The sequence below is a fragment of the Prunus persica genome, chromosome G3 (genome assembly GCF_000346465.2).
Source record: "Prunus persica cultivar Lovell chromosome G3, Prunus_persica_NCBIv2, whole genome shotgun sequence".
Taxonomy (NCBI): domain Eukaryota; kingdom Viridiplantae; phylum Streptophyta; class Magnoliopsida; order Rosales; family Rosaceae; genus Prunus; species Prunus persica.
This window is the reverse complement of record NC_034011.1, coordinates 19,347,792-19,370,295: the sequence shown is the minus strand read 5'-3', so window position 1 is coordinate 19,370,295 and position 22,504 is coordinate 19,347,792. Positions and strand designations below refer to the sequence as shown.

At 34.6% G+C, this 22,504-nt stretch overlaps 4 protein-coding genes across 13 annotated transcripts; 2 read left to right on the top strand and 2 right to left on the bottom strand.

Annotated features, from left to right (window-relative positions):
• LOC18783906 (cytochrome b561 domain-containing protein At2g30890) lies at positions 508-3,302 on the top strand. Of its 2 annotated transcripts, none has more exons than XM_007216653.2 (4): positions 508-1,445; positions 1,521-1,685; positions 2,218-2,366; positions 2,651-3,302. In XM_007216653.2, the coding sequence occupies exons 1-4, from the start codon at positions 1,311-1,313 to the stop codon at positions 2,961-2,963; spliced, it is 762 nt and encodes a 253-aa protein (XP_007216715.1). In that variant the 5' UTR covers positions 508-1,310; the 3' UTR covers positions 2,964-3,302. The 2 variants fall into 2 exon arrangements, with proteins under 2 accessions (XP_007216715.1, XP_020416662.1); XM_020561073.1 differs by having other exon boundaries at positions 715-1,445; positions 1,524-1,685.
• Positions 3,812-5,044, bottom strand: LOC18783517. The gene is made up of 3 exons (XM_007217211.2): positions 4,755-5,044; positions 4,272-4,346; positions 3,812-4,173 (listed from the first exon to the last, which is right to left on the bottom strand). Exons 1-3 carry the CDS (start codon positions 4,951-4,953, stop codon positions 3,878-3,880), a joined length of 570 nt encoding a protein of 189 aa, XP_007217273.1. The 5' UTR covers positions 4,954-5,044; the 3' UTR covers positions 3,812-3,877.
• LOC18781585 (GDSL esterase/lipase At4g10955) lies at positions 8,231-10,797 on the top strand. The gene is made up of 2 exons (XM_007216811.2): positions 8,231-8,648; positions 9,595-10,797. Exons 1-2 carry the CDS (start codon positions 8,431-8,433, stop codon positions 10,613-10,615), a joined length of 1,239 nt encoding a protein of 412 aa, XP_007216873.1. The 5' UTR covers positions 8,231-8,430; the 3' UTR covers positions 10,616-10,797.
• LOC18781952 (disease resistance RPP8-like protein 3) lies at positions 11,139-21,538 on the bottom strand. 9 transcript variants are annotated; one of them, XM_020559724.1, is made up of 13 exons: positions 19,545-21,526; positions 19,217-19,361; positions 18,952-19,095; positions 18,688-18,849; positions 18,059-18,135; positions 17,848-17,910; positions 17,124-17,247; positions 16,929-16,977; positions 16,211-16,259; positions 13,334-13,411; positions 12,375-12,462; positions 11,764-11,865; positions 11,139-11,670 (listed from the first exon to the last, which is right to left on the bottom strand). In XM_020559724.1, exons 1-13 carry the CDS (start codon positions 20,804-20,806, stop codon positions 11,452-11,454), a joined length of 2,562 nt encoding a protein of 853 aa, XP_020415313.1. In that variant the 5' UTR covers positions 20,807-21,526; the 3' UTR covers positions 11,139-11,451. The 9 variants fall into 9 exon arrangements, 7 of the variants coding, with proteins under 7 accessions (XP_020415313.1, XP_020415310.1, XP_020415311.1 ...); XM_020559721.1 differs by having other exon boundaries at positions 19,217-19,439; positions 19,545-21,524; XM_020559722.1 differs by lacking the exon at positions 16,211-16,259 and adding an exon at positions 16,546-16,564 and having other exon boundaries at positions 19,217-19,439; positions 19,545-21,522.

The following is a 22,504-nucleotide window of genomic DNA, read 5'->3' as shown; positions in this document are numbered from 1 at the left end:
GCTATCATCAGCTTCATCCAGAACTGCATAGGAGTTCTAAAAAGATAAATAATAATATAATTTTATATTATACTGTAGTTTCCAGCCCACGGAAACATAAAGCAGAAACTCTTTTCTGGTTTAGATTGATTCTAATTAGGTGTGTGGATCACAAGCAGAACAGATTAAGGTTCTTTTCTCTTTTTGCACCGAAAATTAATGGTTCAAAAAAAAAAAAAAAAGAAGGAGAAAAGATAAGCTCTCTTTGTCAAACATGTAACAACAAGTATAAGTTACAAATGTTAATGATGAAATTCAAAGGAATCAATCAAGTGCAGTATTTGAAAAGGAGAGGACCACATTTAGCTTTTTTTATGCAATCAAGATCAGATTTCCCACAACAACAAAAAGGTTGCATGAGCTACTCTGTCTTTGGTCCACCAGCTATACTGAGACGAGATATGATCCATTGTGCCATGTATAATTTTAACAGCTTGGATTGGTCTGCAGTGGTGATATTATAGGGGGAAAAAACCCCATAAAGAAGATGGTCAAAATAAAATTCTCTCTTGTTCCAAGACTCTCTCTCTTCCTTGAGATTTCTATTGTCAACCAAGGTTATATTAATCCTAAAACAACAGAAATTCAAACTTTTTGATGTTTTATGTGTAAGATTGTGGGTTTTTCTACAATGGGTGGGTGCAATATTTTCTGTTCAAGCATACAATACTGCACAATGGTTAGTGGGAAGCAGAAGATAATGTTTAAGTAGTGAACCCACAATGCAATTTTCTTTGAACATTGAAAACCTGACATTCTTTTTGCTCTGAAATTCCACATTCTTCTTTTCCATCAACCAAAAAGCCTGTCAAAGTGAACCCCACAAGGTTGAAATATCACTTCATGCCAATTATCCAATTATCCTCCACTTTCTTTTCTTACTCATGTTTTCTCACTGAGACCATCAACATCCATGCAATTCCCATCCTTATTACATTAAAGAATCCCACTTTGCCTTCTTTCAACCGAAAGAAACAGAAGGGAGGAATTAATCCTACAGCTTTTAAGCTTCTTTCTTCAACTTGCTCACTTCCATTTTGACATATCAGTGGTTTTTTTTTTTTAAGTCGGGTAATTTGCCTGTGGCAGAGAGAGAGAGAAGCACATAAGCTGCCAATTCTGTAGTGTGTGTGTGGGGGAGAGAGTGGCAAGGCAATCAAGTGCTGTGATGCACTAAACCTTATTGTCTGCAACTGAGGCTTCACCAGCATACAAAGCTTTTCAACATCTCATTAAGTTGGTTTGTGCTTCATTTTCATAGACAAAGCAAGATGCAGTTTCTTCAGAAATTGGGTTTCTTCTGCATTCATGCAAGTGTTCTTCTTCTTCTTGTTTCACCACTCGTCAGCTCATCTCAAGAACACACAAAAGGTGCAAGCAGTCACAAGGACAACAATATTCATGAGGTATTTCGTTCAAAACTTTCTGTATTATATTGATGATGCTAAGTGCTAACTAGATTTTGGTGCATGATTTTACAGCAGATGAGCCACAAACTATTGTTTGAAATCACACTCCATGGGTTTCTTCTTTGGGCTTCAATGGGGTTCTTGATGCCTCTAGGAATACTTGCCATTAGAATGTCACACAGAGAGGAATGTGGAAGAAGGCTCAGAATTCTCTTCTATGTTCATGGCTTATCAGAGGCAAGTTCTTCTATGTTCTGTTATATTATCATGCTCTTCCATAATCTAGATTCACAAAGAGAGAGGTATTTTTTTTCTTCATGGTTTTGAAAAAAGACTAACTACAGTGTATATTAAAAAAAACATTGTTTATGCTATAAAGTTTGTTTATCAGGATCAGATGCCCCACTCTTACTTCCAAAGATGGTGAAGGGAAATTAAAGCAAAATGATTTCTGATTGGCAAATTGTTTAAGTAGCACAACCAATCAAAATTTTCTTTTTCTTTTAAAGAGGATTATCATGAATGCTTAGAGGGCAAGAGAAGAGTATGATCATAGATTTCTGGTCCATGGGAGATTCATAGCTTTCTGATTATTTTATTTGAGACTTGGCACATGTGTGTGCGTGGAACATAATTATAGTGTTAGGTGCTGCATATACCTAATCTCAAATCACATCATACACACAACACAAACTAAATATATGTACTGGCTTTTGATTCAATTAATTACCACGAGTTTCATGTCTGATTAGTTTATTATGTTCAACAGCTGTTCTCTGTACTTCTTGCAACAGCAGGAGCAGTAATGTCCTTCAGAAACTTCAACAACTCCTTCAACAATAAACACCAAAGGGTTGGGGTAGGCCTGTATGGTCTAATATGGTTGCAAGCCCTGATTGGGTTTGTGAGGCCACAGAGGTAAACTACCAAAAGTCTTCACCAAATCAATTTGTTTTTCTTTTTTGTTTTTTTTTTCAGTATGAACTTGTGGTTGTTTAAAAGAGCAAAAGTACAGAATATTGTACTGTAAATGAAGCCTAAGTTAAGATATTATATAGAATGGTTCAATACTTGTATTGTTTTCTCTTTCAATATGTTTCTTTTTATTGAACTTTTGTAGGGTAGAGGGTTTAGGGGGGAGAAGAAAAGGTGAAAATGATTTCAATTATGAGCAGACTACATCTTTTTTTAATGCTCTGCAGGGGATCCAAGGGAAGAAGCGTATGGTTTTCTGTGCATTGGATACTTGGAACTGCAGTTTCCCTGCTTGGGATCCTCAACATTTATACAGGTTTACAAGCCTACCATGAGAAGACATCAAAAGGCATAAAGTTTTGGACCATAATTTTCACTGCTGAGTTCTGTTTCATTGCCTTCTTCTACCTGTTCCAAGACAAATGGGTGTATATACGAAAACAAGGAGTGATTTTGGGTAGTGAGCCAGTAAGGCCCACAATAGATCAAGTGGTTTTGCCACCAGAAAAGCAAAAGGAATTAGTGACAGAGTCTTGTTAAGAAGGCAAATCACCAAATGGCTGGTTTTAAGTTTTAACTAACATGGAATTCCTCTTTTCTTTTTTTTTTTCTTTTTCTCCTTTACTATATGGAAAATCACCAAAAGCTTTGGTTTTAAGCTTTTTCTTCTTAAACTTTTTCACTAGGAACAGTTGGTGTTTATAGCTGGTGAAGCACTGGATGTTGGGATGTGGATTTCTTCATATAAAATAGTGATGGTTTTTGTTAATATATTTCTAAAGTTATTTTGAAACAAAAATTGTCATTTGAAGTTTGTAAGTTGGACTCTGAGATTTTGAGGCTTCTATGAGTAACAATTAAGCAGATTGTAAATGTTTACAAAGTGAGTGAAGGAGGCAATTTCAAGAAGTTGGTGTCATTTCTTGAACTGCAGGACAATTGTTGACCTATTCATTAAGAAACTTAAGCCTTAATTAAGAAATCTCTAAATAGCTTTCACACCCAACCCAAGTATAAAGTCTGCCTCAAGCCTGTTTGAATGTCAAAATGGGTTTCGTTTTCATGGGCAGTTGCTGAAGTACAATTTGTAGATGCAATGACTACAGCAGATGACATTCTGAGCTCTTAAGAAGGATGCATTACAACAAGGGGCTTGTAGCTCAAGGGGTTAAGAATATTTACCCCTGCACCCGAGATACTAGGTTCGATTTCCCCTCCCCCAATATAGCTTGTATAAAAAAAGGATGCATTACGGATATTTCCAATTATGGCAAGGGGTCAAGACACCTTAACATCAAGTAAAAAGCATGCAATTGGCAGACTGATGCAGAAAATACTTGATCTTCACAAAATTTATGAAAATTAAACAAAAAGAAAAAAATGAAGTATTTGAAGCACTGCATCTCCAAATTCATATAACTTAATTTCTGTATTCTATTTTAGTGGTATAAATGTCAAGGGAAAAGCTGTACATAACCTGTTAATATAGCAATTCCTAATATTACAAGAGGTGGAACAAGTACAAATGCTCCAATGGTGGCAAAGAAAACTGAATCATTCCTCTTAGATACTTCGTTTAAGTAAGCCTGTCTTTTGATATTTCTCTTCTGCGAGATGGTTAATTCTTTGGCAATCACCTTTTTAAAATTTTTACCAAGTGGAATGCTGAAATTGCCGTCTCTGTCCCCAACCAACTGCGCTAGCTGGTCACGAATTGTAAGTTTCCGGGAGCTACCATCACTCTCATAACCTAGCAATCAAACATGTAATTCTTAGCATTCTCTTTCTTCATTTTCAGTGAGCAACATACGATATGTCTGTTTGAAAATGTGGACAGAAATCACATACCACCATCAACTGATGAGCTAGTAGAGGTAAGTTGCTCCAGAAGATTCAGCTGTGTGCGAGCAGATGACGAAGATCCTGTAAAGAAAAATGCATATGAGAAGTGTTTAAAGTGAAGCCAATATACTTTTGCATCACTGAATTTCAAGTAAACAAATCCAAAACAGAATCTACTGCTTTTCAAAAGGGAAGAGAACAAAAGGTCATGGAAACCAGAACTACAAAAGATGGTTAAGACCGTGACATAAGAAACACTGCAAAGAGTCTTAGTGTCACTCTAAAGTCCTTGCTTTTCTCTAATTGCTTGCTATGTCGAATCGCATCGTTATATAGCAGACAGTGAAAGCTCTTAGATTAGATTGTTTCGAAGGGCCTCAGAGGTAGTTAATCTTATCACTTTAAGCAAACTAAACTGATTAAATTGGACACTCAATTAGGTCTACTGATGATAACAAAAGGGTAAAAGAACATTCATAGTATACTGACCGGAGAGAGAAGCAGGAGGGTCTTCGTCTTTAACCCAACTCTCAATTCTGTCTGACTGAGCAGAAGTTCTAAAAGTAGTATTGGACCTGAAGTGGGGTTTGCGTTTTGGGTTTAGAAATGGAGGATGAGGAGGAATTGAAGAAGGAGGAAATGGAGAAGGGTTCGGGTAGAGAGAAGCAGCAGTTACATTCAGGGCCATATTTTTATGAAATTTGTGAGTTTAGAAGGTTCCTTTTCCATGGCCTTTCTTTGAGGCTATAATTCAGTTGGCCTTCGAATTTCTGTTGCATTACGCCGACCTCAACTTATGTGGGCTAAAAGAAATGCGGGAAAAAGCTCCTCCACATATATTCCACTTAAACATGCCTCTGTTTTTTTTTTCTCTCCTAAGGGAAAAAAAAAATATTGCTTTTGCATATATCTATATATATAAAGCAAAAGGCAGATAATGGTGAAACATTCAAAATACCAGAAAATGCCCTTTGTTAATTCAAACATTAAGAATTAAAACTATTAATTAAATGAGGATAATATGATAAATTCACATTTTTTAATATTAAAAAATTAAAATTAAAAACAAAATAAGATAATAGGTCCTACTTTTATGGAACACTAGAATGATGCACATGTGATGCATGCACGTATCATAAGTTAAAGTGTTAAAAAATAAAAATAAATAAAATTTTTTTTTTTTTTTAAAGTGAGATATGTGAAATGAGTGGATTGGTTGAAAAAGTAAAATGAGAGTAAAAATTGGAACCAATAAAGTGAGATTCTACCTCTATCAAACAAAAAAGTGAGATTCTACGCAATTACTATTCTACCCATAATTATTATGCTTCGTTTGGTGGCTCGATTTGGGCTGGACAGTAATTGAATCCAAGCCAGCTCTTATGAATCACACTACTCTAGATGAGATTTCCAAAACACAATATGTGGAGTATTTTCCACTTTAATAAATTTAATCCTAATATTTATAAATTCATCATACATCAGCCATGACATTAATCTAATTTAATTGACATTAGCCTCTCTGCACGTGCTTCCGCGCTTGCGAGAGGTTTTTAAAAAAAAAATAAGTAAATTTATTTTAGAATTAAAAAAGATAATGGGTAGTTGTGTTCCATAAAAATAGGATCCATTATCTGCTTTTTCTTTTTCTTTTAATTTTTTTAAATATGAAAAAGTGTGAATTTACCATATTATCCTCATTTAATTAATAATTTGAATTCTTAATGTTTGCATTAACCAAGGGCATTTTCTGGTATTTTGAATGTTTTACCATTCTCTGCCTTTTGCTTTATATATATAGATAACTACCCTGTTATCTTTATTAATTCTAAAAATAAAATAAAAAAGAAAAAGAAAACCAATTGGCACATGCGTGAGCATGTGTCAAGGGGCTAGTATATATAAAGCAAAAGGCAGAGAATGGTGAAACATTTAAAATACCAAAAAATGCCCTTGGTTAATGCAAACATTAAGAATTGAAATTATTAATTAAATGAGGATAATATGGTAAATTCATAATTTTTCGTATTAAAAAAATTAAAATTAAAAGAAAATTCAGATAATGGATCCTATTTTTATGGAACACAAATATCCATTATCTTTTTTAATTCTAAAATAAATTTAAATTTTTTTTAAAAAAGCCTCTCGCAGGCGCAGAAGCGCGTGCAGATAGGCTAGTATATATAAAGCAAAAGGCAGAGAATGGTGAAACATTCAAAATACCAGAAAATGCCATTGGTTAATGCAAACATTAAGAATTCAAATTATTAATTAAATGAGGATAATATGGTAAATTCACACTTTTTTATATTTAAAAAAATTAAAAGAAAAAGAAAAAGCAGATAATGGATCCTATTTTTATGGAACACAACTACCCATTATCTTTTTTAATTCTAAAATAAATTTACTTATTTTTTTTAAAAAACCTCTCGCAAGCGCGGAAGCGCGTGCAGAGAGGCTAGTTAAAAAATAAAGAGAGATTCACTATAATACCCAATATAGTAGTCCAAATTATAAAAGAAAAAACATTGCCTTTGAGAAGTGGAGCTCATAAAAAAGCTCAAAACACTCAATGGAGCATCAAAGTAATTTAATAATTAAAACTATATTCAATAGGGCCAACTGTCATTTTTTGGGGTTTTTTTTGGATATGTTTATAGAAATTAAATGGTGTAGGGTTTATATATAGTTTTAGTCCTAAGAATGGGTATATGACTAAATATTTCAAAAATAAAATGGCTATCAAAGCAATTTATATAATGCAAATAACAAAATAGTTTGGAGAACTTAATGCTAGAAAAGTAGAGAAAGACTGCATCCTTGAATTAGAATGAGTAATGAATTTTAATTTGTTGTATTAAAGGGATGTTATAGGTGTGGGATGATAAGAAACGGTGACCACCTTTGATTAAAAAAATAAAATAAAAAATTTGAGAGTATTTCCAAGAGTGTCTAAAATTTAGTCAAAATTGAGCTAAAATAGCAAAAAAGTTATTACAGCAAATTACTTAAAAAATGTTTCCTCCTACAATGTTCTCTATTTTCTAAAAATGTGTTTTTTCAATGGAGAGCCAAGTAGGAACTTGTTGGAGGAGCTGCGGTTTTCCCTTCTTGTCGCCAAAATGGGTAAGGAGCTGGGTATAGCAACTCTGGCTAGATGCTCTTAGTTTATGCAAAGAGACTATATCAATTAGCAGAGGCTGGACTGTAAATTCCAATTTCGTTAATTCAGCCTAAGATTATACTTTTTTTAGTGTAAAAAACCAAACTAATTTTAATAGTAAATTGTGACTACCGAATTAAGTAGCCAGTTTGAATCGTTTTTTCAATTTTTTTTCCCACCCTAACTTATTGAAAAGGAGATTAAATTAAATGAATTTCTATCAATTTATTTGAATCACACAAATTTGGATTCTACTAATTATTTGAATTTCCAATTAACCAAACTCAGGTCAATGTTTGTTGTTACATCCTAAATATTTGAAGTTGGAATTTCCAGATTAAGCAAACCACTAATATCTCTGTGGTCCCCACAAACAGTGCAAGGCCCCCACAATCTAACAAAGGATCACCGCTAAGGAAGGATCCTAAGGATATCCTATGTAAAACCTCTGACTTTCGTTAATCCCACGGTCCCTACCAACATAACATAATCCAACTTGCAAATCTGATGCTAAATCCCACTAAATTACCAAAATAACCTCACGATTCATTGCCCTCTAAGAAATGCTTTTTAAGAATCACGCCAATAATTAATTTTGTGTTCTACTTATATCTAAATTATATAAAGTTTTTAAAATTAAAATAATGGCCATGATGTATGTTTGTTTTGTTCTCCATTTGAGAAATGTCATCAGCAATAGTTTTGAGCATTTTCTTTGAAATTGAAAACAAATGTCAGCAAAAAATTAATTGGAGCAAGGGCGTTATGGTCATTTCAGATCGAACCCGTCGACATAGCCAGTAATATGACCGTTGGAGCCCTACAAAAAACCAGGCGTTTCGAAGCATTAAATTAAATTAAATTAAATCGGGAAGGAGAGATATCTCAAGGACTTCAGCGAATCAGATACCAAGCAGAAGACTTCACAAGTTGAAAACCCAAAACCTTTCCTTTTCCATAACCCCACTCAACCCTCTCTCTCTCGCTCTCTCTCTCTCTCTCATGGAAAGAAACCCAAAACAAAGGGAGGAAGAAACTGAAGAAAGAGGCGGTGGCGGTGCTGGTGGTGTCGGTGCATTATTAATGGCCGAAGGCAGTGCAGAGGAGATAGCCAAGGAGATTGTGGCAGCAGAGGAGGCTCCTCATCCGTACGCTTTTCATGTATCTGGACCTCGAAATTTGACTGCTCCGAATTGGAGGGACCTTATAAACTCTAGTTGGTCAGTACCCATTTCATTTCTTTTATGATTTTTGTAAGGTTTCATTGTCTTCGTTCTTGGATTACAGTGAATGGCCAATATGTTACAAAGCTTTGCTCTTTAGAGAGTTTCACATTTTTGCAGGGCCTGGTGGCAGAGGAGGTTTCTCTGTCTTTAAGAAATTCTGTGAAATGTGTTGAATTGTTGCTTAAAACACATTATCAGAATGGGTTTCATTACAAATTTGAAAATTTGGAAACCCATGCTTGGATTTTTTTTTGGATATAAAGGATTATTTTGAGTTTTATTGGTTGGTTGGTGTAGAATATAGAAGGGAACTACCTTTGAAACAGAGAAGATAGCAGAGTTTTTGTCACTCTATGTTTTGAGCTTTTATTAAAGAGTTAATAAATTAGGGAAATGCATCTTGGATCTCAGATCATTTCAATCAGGATCAGCCGAGAAACTTGTAGCAAATTTTGCTGCATTTTGGTGGGACTTTCCTTAAATTATGGTCTCCTAGATTCAGGAATTTTGATATAGAAGGTTATTATTCTATGATGATATGGAATACTTATGTAAAGTTAGTTCCATTTTAGTCAGCTCAAATTCCAATTATAGTTAAGTCTCCAATTATAGTTCCATTTTGATTGTTTTTTTTTTTTTTTTTCATTTTGATTGTGTTTGCTTGGTTTTTTTGGCATACCATGCTATCTAGAATTAATTGAGCATAAATTACAGACACAAATGTGCAAAGAATGCTGTTGACATTGTTAATTTAGTGATCTGGATTTAGAATCATTGAATCAAATGCTAGCTTTGTTTCAAATTTAGGCAGACTTGGTTCTGGGGTATACTTATGCTTGCCTCCCTCATATGACATGGCACAACTCTCATGTAGTATGGGGGATGAAAAACCCTATGCGCCACTAATTTTGGTAAATGACTAGCTTTTCTTTTCATACAGGAAGGACGGGAATTATAAACGAACTGTAATCGCATGCTTCATACAAGCAATATATTTGCTTGAACTCGACAGACAAGAGAATAGAGATGAAGCAAATGCTCTAGCTCCTAAGTGGTGGATACCCTTTAAGTATAAACTATCCGAAACCTTAATCGATGAAAGAGATGGATCCATATTTGGGGCAATTTTGGAATGGGATCGATCTGCAGCACTTGCTGACTTTGTACTCATCAGACCAAGCGGTGCACCAAAGGCGGTTCTAGCACTTAGAGGAACATTGCTCAAAGGCCCAACTATGCGAAGGGATATTGAAGACGACCTTCGTTTTCTTGCTTGGGAGAGCTTGAAGGGCTCTGTTAGGTTTAAAGCAGCTATGGAGGCTTTGAAATCAGTTGCTGAAAGGTATGGAAGTAGTAATGTTTGTATTGCGGGACACTCATTGGGGGCTGGATTTGCTCTCCAAGTGGGAAAAGCATTAGCCAAAGAAGGGATGTATGTGGAAACTCATTTGTTCAATCCGCCTTCTGTTTCGCTAGCAATGAGCTTCAGAAATATCGGAGAGAAAGCAGGATTTGCTTGGAAAAGATTTAAGTCAATGCTCCCTTTGAGAAGTGGAGCTCAGGTCAGCAGTGAAGAAGGGGATAGGACTTCTGGTTTTGGATTGAAGAATTGGATGCCAAATTTTTCGGGTTTGAAGAATCCTGGTATGGGTTTGGGAAAATGGGTTCCTCATTTGTATGTAAATAACAGTGACTACATCTGCTGTTCTTATACTGAGCATGATGGAGGAGAAGTAAACAATGCTAACAAGGAGAATGTGCGTCCAACAAATGGTCAAGTGGCAGCAAAGCTGTTTGTGATGTCAAAGGGAAACCAGAAGTTTTCGGAGGCTCACGGTTTAGAGCAATGGTGGTCTGATGATTTGGAACTTCAACTGGCTATGCATAACAGTAAGCTCATTAGCAGGCAGCTGAAATCCTTGTATAGCCTTCCAGCTCCACAACAAACACTTGCTAGATAACAAAGGCCCTCTTCTTGTTTTCTTTCTTTCTTAAATAACTCGTTTTCGACTTGGGCCTTCCATACTGTCATGTTTTTATACTTTGTCCATCAGTTCATAATAGCTATTGCCTTTGCTCATCGTTGTTTGTCACCTGTGTTTATTGTCATTTTCATTTGTTCAAGTGCTCTAAATTTTCCTAAGATATCTGAAAAAGCTTTACAATTTTTCTTCCTACAGTACCTCAATGTGAAATAAGCATGAATAGGTGTAGAATAAATCATGTTGTCTTGTATCAGATACTGGCAGGATATATCATATACAGTCCTGATCTCTTGGACCACAAGAGTCCAAGAGATTGTGGTCACTCACCGTTAGATATTAATCTAATGGTTCAAAAAAGTTTCTTAAAAGGAGTTCAAGATTGAGTGAACCGTTGAATTTACATCCAACGGTGAGTGACCACAGATCTCTTGGACTCCTGTGATCCAAGAGATCGGGACTGATATCATATATGTGACATGAGCATGAATGAGGTATAAAATAAATAAATAAAATATATTCATGTTATGCTCTGCTTGGCTAAGCTTGGCAGGATATATCATATATGCCAAAGTCACAACACAACGTAAATACTTCACTAGTCTGTTTCTTCACATCCACAACTTCAAGGAGAGTTGGAGAAACTAAAATATAAAGAAAGATATATAGGATGAGTTAAAGCAGGGGATTTTGAAAGTGTGCGCTAAAAACTGAATAATCTCAAACTGATGAGTTAAAGCAGCGAGCATCAATCAATCAAGCAAACTCAAGCCTAGACTTGCTGCTGTTGCATTAAATTTCTTACGTCTTTCAGACTAATCCTTAGCGTTAGCTTGGGAAACACTGGATTGTGAGGAGAGATGGATACTTTTTGCTGGGCAATTTGGACCGGCAAGAATGTTGACTTGACCGTGGTAAGAGATTTCAATCTCAGCCAATTCATCAGTAGGGATATCAAACTCTGGTGCTCCATCAATAGTTATTCTCGCATACCCTTCTGCACCCTTAATAAACTCGAAGCGAATTCCTCGTACCTTAATTAAAAAAAATAGATATAAGTTTAGTAATCCTCTCTTTGAAATGGATGCTGCAATCTGAACAAATATCAATTCAAGATGATGTATGACCTGATCAAGGAGAGTCCGGTCTCTGCCATCGTCCGAATATCGCTTTATGGAACCGATAACTTTGAGGCATCTATCGTCTATGAAAGATAGGTTCGTGGGTGTCTGTAATTAACTCAATTTTAACATAGAAAATTTAAAGTAATTAATGGGTATTATATGTATCGGGTGTTTCTATTTGGACAACATTATTACTCACTACCTCTCTAATATGGATGTATCCTACATACGGTGATGGATCCTCTTTTAGAGAGATGATCATTAATATGGTCGTACAAATGAAGAATCTTGTTATTTGGACCACATTTACTGATCATATTACTGACAACCTCTCTAATATGATAGGTCCCACATACATTGGTGGGGTCACCTCTATTACAGGGATCAGCATCCACTCATTTGAAAAAACATTTGTAAAGAAAAATCAAAGCTAATTCTAACAGCGAAAATTAATATAAAGGGTCCGAATCCCTATTAAAGAGGTGATCTAGTGAATAAATATGATACAAATAATATTAAACCTGATTGCAAATGCCAATCGCAGAAATATTAACCAATGCATGCATATCTCACGAAAACAAAAACACGTGTAAACGAAGCAAAAGGAACCTCACTTTTCCATCTTCCATCGTATTTATTGTCACCCAACGATCATCTCTTGGACCAAAGATAGGTAAGTTAAGACAACAAATTGAATTCATTCTGTACATGTATACCAAGGAGACATAAAATTAGAGTACGCGTAAGTCTGCACGCGTACATGTATCTGTGAATGGTGTATATATATAAGCTTAAATGTAAAGTAATCAAAACATAGCCAGTGAAGGGTATAACTCAGGTGGTTTTGCTATTTCATTTCTACTCATATGAGTAGAAGTTCAAAACTCTCAGACACCCAATAAATACGTGTAAATCTCCTCCCAAATAGGTTGTACTAAAAAAAATAATTAAACCTAAAATAAAAAATGATGATCATTATCCCTTTTTTTTTCCTGCTAGAAATATGAAAAACATCAATGTCACTTGTACTAAGGAAACAAAAAAAAAAGTTTAACTTGCATACTAGTGAAGGTTTTATGTTCAAATTTTTATTGCACCTTCACTTGTCGCTTTGCTTATATAAAAAAAAATTAAATAATAAGAAGTGATGACTTGATAACAACATAAATTCCCGATGTACAGAGAGGATTGCCTTTTGGTGCATTTGACAATGACAGAATCAAGTTTTTACGAAAAGTTAGTTATCAATCTAGGGTTTCTAGGGAGAGAGAGAGAGAGAGAGAGAGAGAGAGAGAGAGAGAGAGAGAGAGAGAGAGAGAGAGAGAGAGAGAGAGAGAGAGAGAGAGAGAGAGAGAGAGAATTACAGAAAGATGTGCCAAAATGAAAGTGCCATTTTCCTCTTTTTTTTTCTTTTTTTTTCTCTTCTTTCTTTCCATTTAATCATACAAGAGAGAGTGCAAGCAACGATTTCATCAAACATTTTAAAGAAATAAAAACATACAATAGAAAAATGATATCATCTATGAGGGAGCAATAAAAGAAGTTGAGTGTAAATTCCATGATTATTACGTACCTTCCAGGAATGTGAAGTATTTCCCACTGGCCAAGATGATTCAACACCTTTACTATTGCAACTGAGGTTAGGTCGTCCCTATTAGGGAAAACAAAAGTATAAAGTACTAAAAGAAGAATATGTAGTTGGCTTATATTTTCACAAATGTTCTCTGAGGTTTACGAAATTATCACGTTTGATACTTCACGAAATTACTCCGCGTACATAAAATTGGTCTCTACCGTGAGTTCCATAAAAATTATGTTAAATTGATGATATGGCATATATGTGGAGCCATGTGTCCACTAATAGCATGCCACATGAATCTAAATAAAAAATTATTTTGAAAATATTTTAAAAAATAAAAATTCAATAAAACATAGAAAACTTGTATAAAAATTTTAAAAAAAACTGCTGACTCCCTCTCCCTGTGCCTCCCATTCTGCATTCCCCATCTCCTAGTGGCGGATCCACCATGGGTTCAATGGGGTCAGACGACCCCATGGCAGCCCTGAAAATGGCTTGGAGGTTCTTGGTTTCTCTTGGTAGCCATGGGAGACGACCCCATGGAGAAGAAGATGCAAGCTGCTAGGGAGAAGAAATAGGGAGGAAGAAGAAAGAGAGAGAGAGAGAGAGAGAGAGAGAGAGAGAGAGAAGAAGAAGAAGAAGAAGAAGAAGAAGACTGAGGGAGAAGAAGAGATAGGAGGGGGAGGAAGAAAAACAAGATGTGATGACATAAATTTTTTTTAAAAGGAAGATATTTGTTAAGGTTTTTAAAATATTAGTTGAGTAGACCTATAAATACTAGAAGTACGCATCAATAGCATAAAGATATCATTTACCATAGTGGTCTTTAAATTGAAATAGACCTTAAGGTCAATAGTTCAACACTCATTGTGTTCTTTATTATTATTATTATTTATTAATATTCAAGGTATTTTATTATTTGGGTTATTTTTGGGTGAGTTTATTTATTATTTGGGTTTATGTTATTATTTTGATGAAATTTTTGGCTTACATAATACATATATGAGCTTGATTTATTGAATGATGTTTTTGTTAGTTGGAATAAGTTTGGTGTGTTTTTAAATTATTATTTTTTTGCATTGTTTCATTTTAAAAAGAAAAACGAAACTTTAATTTTATGTCCTCATAGGGTAACAATCCTGGATCTGCCACTGCCCTAACCCCTCCCTCCTCCCCGTTCCCCTGACACCCACTCTGCTCTTTGCTCTCTCTCTGTCTCTGTCTCTGTCTCTCTTTCTTTTTGATTTCTCTCCCTATCTCTCTCTCTCTTTCCTCTTTCGGCTCTCGCTCTCTCTCCCTCTCTTTCTACTCTCTTTGAGATTTTTCATCACATCTTTTGGGGTATACTAGTGATTTGCTCCCTAAACTTGTACCTACCTTTCACCCTCTATCCTTTTTTTTAAAGAAAATTAAGGATATGAACCTTTTTTTTTTCCTCCAATTTCTCTCTACCGTCTAAATCCTCAACATTTCATCCAATTTTCAGTTTAATTTTTTTTTTTAATAAAAAAATTTCAAAATTTTGACCCAAAAAATAAGAAGAAAAAGACACTAAAGAAAAAGAAAATCCTGAGAAGCTTCATCAACTCATTCCATGTAGGCATATTGATCAACCAAAGGCTGGCTTCATTTTGAATAACAACAACTCAGTTTGCAGATGCTACTTCGAATGTGGTTGTGGACCACTCCTTACCCCTACCACCCTCCCCAACAAACCCAACAACCAGAAACCCAGAAACTCCTCCTGGTTTTTCACCCCTCCCCATCTCTCTCTCTCCCCGTCTCTTCCCCTCTGAACTCTAACACTCAGCCCAAGTTCTTGAACAAAGTAGCTTACTAGAGCTACCCAGCTGAAAGATCAAGAAGTAAATGCTCATGAGCTCATTCAATTCTTCCCAAGAAGATTATCCGCAACATAATTACCAATTAAATATGGTTATTTATAGACCTGTCTAAATTTACTTTATTTTATATGAACAAATGTCAATTTTTTAGAAGGATGATAAGAGTAAACATTGGGTTAAAGTGGTAAGCAAAAATACTCTTAATTTTTATAAGTAAAACTCGATAACTAGAATCCAACTCATCAAGTTATCTAATTAAATTTAAAATATGATTTATTATACTTTTACATATTCAAAAAGTTACCCTAATTAGAGTTTACCGTTATGCACAATGGTGTGTCAATTTAGTATAGATTTAGAATTTTGTGTGTGTCAGTTTTTAACTTTTTTAATCATTTATGAGTCCGCCTGTTTTTTTTCTCTTTTAAAAAAATTAAAACTTAATTACATGTTTTGAGATATACTCGTTAGTATTTACTAGTTGGAATGTTTCCAATTTGAGTACTTGATCATTTATTGTCAGAATTTAACAATTTTATGGTTTGAAATTAATTTGTTCAAAGGGAAAGAATGTGTTTTTGCTTTCTATAGTTCTTGATCCTCTATTTCATCATTTAATAATTTAATGGTTTGTATACCACATTCTTATACTATATTATGTTGCACATGAAGTGGACAGCCACATCAATTAAAAAGTGTCAATAAATCATAAAAAAAAACAAAATGTTAAATTAATTTTAATTGATGAATTTTGATACATAAATGCAGAGGATTTAATTTTGTTGTCAATTCATAAAAGCAGAGGATTTCCACTTTTTCATCTGCTGGTGAAAAAGGTCATCAATTCTGGGCACGTGTTCTTCTTTTAACATTAAGGTGTGTTTTTGTTTTTGTTTTCATTTATCTGTGAGTTTTGGTTAATTTCTTCTTTTTTTTTTTTATCGGAATCAATCTAGCTAAAATTAACTAAATATAAAATAGCTGGTGGATCAGATACAAAATTCTTGTATAAGGATAAATAACATACCAGTTCCAGAAATCCCTAAAAAGTAGGATCTCCATCGCATAAGGAACTTCTGTAACAACAAAATTCTTATAGTACAGGAGGATTATTGTTATTTTCTTCTTTATGTATGCGAGTAACTTTAAGGACTAACCATGTCACAAAAAATATAAAAGACTAAAGATGATAATTTTGTGAACCTCAAAGACCTTTTATGAAAATAAGCCTACATAATTTAATATCAAATTTCCAGGATTGGATACCAATAATTAGTAATTTCATATGCATACAGGGTTATTTATAACAACATGATGAATAATTTAGCTTGGATGAAAGCACGAAGCTCTGCCAATAAATACCTTGAACTCCAATCGTGGACTTAAATATCGGCCATTTCGAAAATATTAGTAGTCCCCAAATGTAGAAATTCCGAGGAAAATATGAATAAAAAAAATATAAATTGTTAGAAAATCATGGAACTTTGAATGAAACTTTGAGTAATGTTTATAAAACTAAATGTAAGTGAGATGCAATTTGAGCCATCCAAAGTACTAAAATCCAACATTCTATAGCTTGTGTCGAAAAGTGTCAAAAATGTGTCCCTTCGATTCTGATCCATTAATTAATGCATGAAAAATATAAAAATGAAATGATAACAAGAGTATATAAAAAAAAATCAAGTGAATTTGGGCACGTAACGAAGAAAAGAAATTAAAGTTTAAATAAGGATGAAATTCTTTACCAGCCAACATTAAGTAGTACCAAAATCGTCCGTGTAATATTGGATTATCCTAATAAATATATAAGAACTGAGGAATTAATATTATCTTAAGATAAGAAGTGGTAATAAGAAAGGAGAGATAAGAATTTATGAAGACACTAATTGTAAGGTCCATTGAGATTATGAAACCAAAAAAAAAAGAGGAGCAATTCTTACCGCTTTTCCAACATCTCCAACCTCATGCAAATAATGTGGTAATTGGTCCATAAAAGAAGAATATGGTTTTTCTTGTTGACTTGTAGAAGATTGAGTGTGTTTCATCCTAATGAGACAATGCCAGCTGAAAATCCAATAAAAGAAATAAGGGTAAATTACTCAAATAGTCATCAAATTTGTACATAATTTATATTTTGGTCCCTAAATTAAATTCGTACAAATGGTCCACCAACTCTTTATTAATCGGCGCTTTGATCCTACCATTACATTTTCTGTTAAATTTAGTCATGTGAATAGCACATGCTACATTTGTGGGGGTAAATAAGACTTTTGACCTATGTATCACCCCTTTATCACCACTTTATCACCTATCTATCACCACTTTATCACCTATTTGGGGAACATAGGACGGTTATGGACAGTTTTACCCTTACATTTGACAGCAACATTAACATAATGTAACGGTAGGATCAATGGAGCGATTAATATAGAGTTGATGGACCATTTGAACGAATAATTTAATTGAGGGACCAAAATGTAAATCGGGTATAAATTTGAGGACCATTTTAGTAATTTACCCAAAAAATAAATAAGATTACAACTACAATAAATTAATGCAGATTAATTTACCCATTAATTCTTGTTATCTTACTATTAAAAGTTAACTTCAATGTAAACTAAAAAGAAATAATATGAACATATATAATTGTCAATGAGGTCTAACCTTAGTGGAAAAATGACATTGACTTGTATACTGGATGGTTTTAGGTTCAAACTCTCATGGCACCTAATTAGTAATGTATGTATGAGAAACCTTCTTTTTTCTTTTTTTTTTTTGTAAAAAAAAAAAATTATACTATCGCTTATATTTAAAAATACATACATATATATATATATAGTTAAAGAGTTAGCCATATAACATCTCAACAGAATACCTGTCAATTCTCATCGGTTTTGCCAGTGCTACGTCAACAAGGTACGATCGCAGCGGTGATATATTTGAAATTTTCTTCTGGAAGTAGTCAAGGCAACATGCATAAATTAAATAGAGTATTAAACGTTAGTGCCTATATATTAATGCACACTCAAATATATATTTTTGGGTAAGTAATGCACACCACACAAAAATTCTCATGTGCCTTACACAAATTATTTATTTATAATCTAATTATCATCCTTCTTTTTTTTTTCTTTTTTTTTATTTAATGAAAAAAATTGTACCTATTATGAAATAATAGAATAATGTACCCAATACAAATTTATAAATTCTTCGAATTATCTATCTAATATGTAGGTAAATTATTGTAACGTATTTTTTTAAACAGAAGTATGTATTTATCTATTTACCTTTTTTTTTTTTTTTTTTTTGAGAAATTCTATGATTGCATTCATAATTCAGCCAAAAAATTACAATTGCCTAATCAATATTGCTTAATATTGTTATTCGTGTATGGTTTGTGTTACGTTGTTATTTATGTATTCATTGATTTATTTTTAACAAAACGTTTCAATATTAAATAGTTGCCAATTAAAAAGAATTAAATATAAATGCTAAACGCCCAACCCATCCAAACGAAGCAGCGATTCCATATTGGTGCTCATTGTACCAGTTCGAGCCCCATTTTGAAGTCGGTGGTGGTACCGGAGCAATGGAGGGTGACTCTGGCAATTTAAGATCACAGATAACTCCCAAAATCCAATTTACAACATAATCTTCGCCAACAACCTGAGATATATAATGTCAAATTAAAAAAAGATAATAAAAATGTTATTTAGAAAAGTGTAGACTACGCTTTTGCAAACCGTATTAAATTAACATGTTACTCACTATAATCCTCATCTTCTTTTGAATTTCAGAAGCAAAACCATAATAACCATTTTGCTTAAGCTTTTCTAGAGTACCATAAACATCCTTTAACACCGTCTCAGGATTATTATACATATTTGGTTCTTCCAGTAGTACACCAAAAACCTAGAAAATAAAGGAAAACAATACAATATTATATTTACAACAAACTTTAATCAAATCCATGCATGTTAATTAGAGCTTTAATTATGCATAAACTATGTTAAAATTTTATTTCACATAATACCTGGTCGCTATAAAGGTGGTTGCCAAATTTATAAATCAGTTCTTCTTCTCGTCGCATATCAATAAACACCAACATTGGGATACCGAAGGAGAAATCAGGTAATTGAAGCAACTCCTCAGATTTGCGGTAGGGCGGATAAGTCCTCCTGCCAATTGGGATACCGAAGAAGAAATCAGGTAATTGAAGCAACTCCTCAGATTTGCGGTAGGGCGGAGAAGTCCACCTGCGCGGGATATTCATATTGGTACTCAAATAATTTGAAAGACGATACCAAAATAAGGGAGTAAGTAAAGTACTACTGTATGTATAATTAAGTTGAGAATAATACCGTAAACTATGGGACTTATGGGACATGATTTCTGCGAGTGTCCTAGCGGCCAATGGTAGACCATCACATAGATCCTTAATTTCAATCTCAACCTTTTCCAAATGTTGTTGATATTCAAAATCAGGAAGATAACCATAAACAGTGTCCTTAAATATACCCCAGCAGCTTTGTCTGTCCAAAGGCTCAAGACGAATAATCAAGCTGTTATAATGTTGATCTGACCCCTCCGCCGGTACCACCATAGCTTCAACCACTTCCGGTATCCTACTAGTGACGATGACCGCACCACCACTACCCTTAGGCAATCCGTGCGACAAGCGATCCCCAACTTCCTGAACCTCAAGTAGATGTCCTAAATCTGAGTAGAAATCGTTCATGTGCCACACATCATCCAACACAATCAAATACCTTTTATCTGATAAACCTTGGTTGAGCCTTTCCAAGAGCGCAGCAAGGAGATGACCAGAATTATTACTTCTTATTGTCTTCTCCTCCTCCTGGATGATGTCATCTCCATCGACAACGGCATCATGGTCCAGCTTACTAAGCATACATTTCACAATGCTGACCTCAATTTCTTCTTCTCCTTGTTTATTTTCTTTGATTATATTCGACAAGCATAACCAAATTATAGGAGAAAATTCACCTCGCACTATCCACCAACTCAAAAACTCGCGCACCAGAGTGGTCTTACCTGCGCCTGCAATGCCCAGTATCCCAACTGCCGCAAATCCAGCACCTGACGACGGCGATGGTTTTAAAAGAAAGTTCCTAATCTTCCATAATTGCTCATCAAATCCCACAACTTCACCCTCCACTACAGGTAGTTCGCTCTCTAAATTCTCTTCAGGATAAGGACGACTTGATGATTCCCTCAAGTTATAAATTCTTTCTTCCTTTTTCATAAACTCAGCCTCGAAGATACGTTTTATTGCAGCCAGACGCTTCTTCATCTTCCACACGAAACAAATCTTCCTCAAACTCAAATGGTTGAAGACTGCTAAATGAGTCTTGCGATGACTATGCATCTTCCACTCATGTGAGAAGACCTGGCACTTGGTCAAAGCTTCGGTGAGGTCCAGGAGCACAGAGATAAATCGACAGTAGTAATCTCCGGTAAGTCTTCGAGTATCTATAGATATTACAATATCTTTGATTGCTCCCAAATCAGAAATGAGAACAGCACCTGATAATTCAGACTCTGTCTCGCTAAGAGATGCCAGGAACTTTTTCTGGAGAAATTGAGCAACATCCCCTGCCATTCTTTCAGTGCTTTGATCTCTAGTTCTATCATTATTCACCAACCCACGTTTAACAATTTTAATATTAAGACTAATTGACACTGAATAATTGTTCGAAAAGAGTGGGGAATTATATATATTTCTTTTGCCATTGTTCTTTGCTTCTAGGACTACCAAGGAGTATGATGAGCTTTTTCTTTTCTCCTTTTCCCCTTTTCTTTTTATTTGCCTTTTGAACTGTGATTGTCAGCTAAGAGCATCCTCGAAGAGTAATAGTAAAAAAGTTTGTTTCTTTTTATTAGTTAATTTTGTTTCCAATAGAGGTAGCAATTTCTGAAGCTACATGATCGTTTACCAAAATTTGCAGGTTTGGGTTTACCATGTCGTTTCACCAATTAACACAACGTTGGAAAAAGCTTGGCTTCTTAAAACTGAGTAGGAGTTCCTCCTCCAAACAAATGGGGTTTTGACCCTTGTCAAATTTCTTCAATTTTTTGGGATAATGCTTCCCTCATTGCCCATAAGTAGGAACTCTCCTTACCTACTGATGTGGCTCAGCCACAATCTGACACATGTCCCTTTTGTTAAGAATAATTAAAGTGAAAAATAAATGTACATTTGAGAATAAAAAAAGAAAAAGAAAAGATGAGTGTTAATTTGTGCTTGAGTCACATTAGTAGGTAAGGAGGAGTACCTCCTTACGGCAAGGAGGAGTACCTCCTTACGGCAAGGAGGAGTACCTCCTTACGGCAAGGAGGAGTACCCCCCCTTACGGCAAGGAGGAGTACCCCCCCTTACGGAAAGGAGGAGTACCCCTCCTTACGGAAAGGAGGAGTACCCCTCCTTACGGAAAGGAGGAGTACCCCTCCTTACGGCAAGGAGGAGTACCCTTCCTTATGGCAAGGAGGGAAGCATTATCTATTTAAATGACAAGTGTTAAAATCTCTATTGTTGTGAGAAGAAGCTCCTCTTCTGTTTTTCTTTTTTGTTTGACATTTTAGCTATAAACCGCACTAATCTCCTACCGGCAATTTAATCGAACTGACTGAAAAATTACCATTCTTAAATAAAACATTTCTTTTGGCATGTTACCCTGCACCACCCATCTTCTTTATGCTCAATTAGCAGGTTAAGATTGACCAACATCAAATAATTGTTTAAAAGAAGTCTGGAATATTTTAAATGTAATTATTGTATTTCTTTAAAAAGATGATCTTACGGTCAGTGGCGGACTCAGAAATTTTTTAGCGGATAGTTTTTCGGAATAATCATTTTCTCAAGATAATTTTTGGCGGCTTTTATTCCTTACACATCAAATAAGAAAACTTGATTTTATGGAATTTTAGTATGAAGCATATATTGACTTAATGAGCCATCATTTTTAGCCTAAATCGTATTTTGCACTAAAACTGATTTTTCATATTTTGATTTGGTAGGAATTTGATTTTCTAGTATTTTTATTTGAATCCAAATGGGGGGTACTTCCTTATTTACATTGTAAACTTAAGTAAATGTCTTTGTCCTTTTACTTTAATTTATTTTTATACATTTACTTAAATATTGAAAATGAAAATAAGGTAATCTGTACATCAGTTGAGCAAAGGGGCAGTTTGAAGCACCTACAATGGTTTTTTCGGCGAAGGGAGGTGCAGCTGCACCTCCTTACGCCTTAATGGATCCGCCTCTGCTTACGGTGATTGTCAATTTCCTCTACTACTT

What these genes read in the sequence shown, in the direction of transcription:
- LOC18783906 (XM_007216653.2), top strand. Translation starts at nt 1,311, where the DNA reads ATGCAGTTTCTTCAGAAATTGGGTTTCTTCTGCATTCATGCAAGTGTT. An exon ending in AGGACAACAATATTCATGAG is followed by an intron (nt 1,446 to 1,520) that starts GTATTTCGTTCA and finishes ATGATTTTACAG; the next exon opens with CAGATGAGCCACAAACTATT. An exon ending in GGGTTTGTGAGGCCACAGAG is followed by an intron (nt 2,367 to 2,650) that starts GTAAACTACCAA and finishes AATGCTCTGCAG; the next exon opens with GGGATCCAAGGGAAGAAGCG.
- LOC18783517 (XM_007217211.2), bottom strand. Translation starts at nt 4,953, where the DNA reads ATGGCCCTGAATGTAACTGCTGCTTCTCTCTACCCGAACCCTTCTCCA. An exon ending in CCCTCCTGCTTCTCTCTCCG is followed by an intron (nt 4,347 to 4,754) that starts GTCAGTATACTA and finishes TTTTCTTTACAG; the next exon opens with GATCTTCGTCATCTGCTCGC. An exon ending in TAGCTCATCAGTTGATGGTG is followed by an intron (nt 4,174 to 4,271) that starts GTATGTGATTTC and finishes TTTGATTGCTAG; the next exon opens with GTTATGAGAGTGATGGTAGC.
- LOC18781585 (XM_007216811.2), top strand. Translation starts at nt 8,431, where the DNA reads ATGGAAAGAAACCCAAAACAAAGGGAGGAAGAAACTGAAGAAAGAGGC. An exon ending in GACCTTATAAACTCTAGTTG is followed by an intron (nt 8,649 to 9,594) that starts GTCAGTACCCAT and finishes CTTTTCATACAG; the next exon opens with GAAGGACGGGAATTATAAAC.
- LOC18781952 (XM_020559721.1), bottom strand. Translation starts at nt 20,806, where the DNA reads ATGGCAGGGGATGTTGCTCAATTTCTCCAGAAAAAGTTCCTGGCATCT. An exon ending in AATGTCATTTTTCCACTAAG is followed by an intron (nt 17,248 to 17,847) that starts GTTAGACCTCAT and finishes TTGGATTTTCAG; the next exon opens with CTGGCATTGTCTCATTAGGA. An exon ending in ATACTTCACATTCCTGGAAG is followed by an intron (nt 12,463 to 13,333) that starts GTACGTAATAAT and finishes ATACATGTACAG; the next exon opens with AATGAATTCAATTTGTTGTC.